The sequence below is a fragment of the Tupaia chinensis genome, unplaced genomic scaffold (assembly GCF_000334495.1).
Source record: "Tupaia chinensis unplaced genomic scaffold, TupChi_1.0 Scaffold000418_1, whole genome shotgun sequence".
Lineage (NCBI taxonomy): Eukaryota > Metazoa > Chordata > Mammalia > Scandentia > Tupaiidae > Tupaia > Tupaia belangeri.
In genome coordinates, this window is record NW_006159923.1 from 78014 (window position 1) to 78238 (window position 225).

A 225-nucleotide genomic window follows, 5' to 3' on the forward strand; every position below is an offset into this window, starting at 1 on the left:
AGAGCGCCGTTCCCGCCGCCGCCGCCGACGGCCGTCAGCCGCGCTCCATCTGCACCTTCTGCCTCAGCAACCAGCGCAAGGGGGTGAGTGCGCCGCGCTCTGGTACCCCGGCGGCCAGGTCTGGGGTGGTGGGGGACACGGCCTCTAGGGGAAATGAAGAGAGACAGAGACTGCAGTGGAGCAAAGGGGACACGGCCTGGAATTGGTGGGGGGGGAGGGGCCCCA

General features: G+C 69.8%; 1 protein-coding gene across 1 annotated transcript in view; it reads left to right on the top strand.

Annotated features, from left to right (window-relative positions):
* The window catches only part of TCF15 (transcription factor 15), a 6146-nt gene that overhangs the window by 382 nt on the left and 5539 nt on the right, over nt 1-225 (top strand). The window contains exon 2 of the mRNA XM_006154749.2: nt 4-83. Within this exon, the coding sequence (XP_006154811.1) occupies nt 4-83 (80 nt within the window). The remainder of the gene's footprint in view (nt 1-3; nt 84-225) is intronic.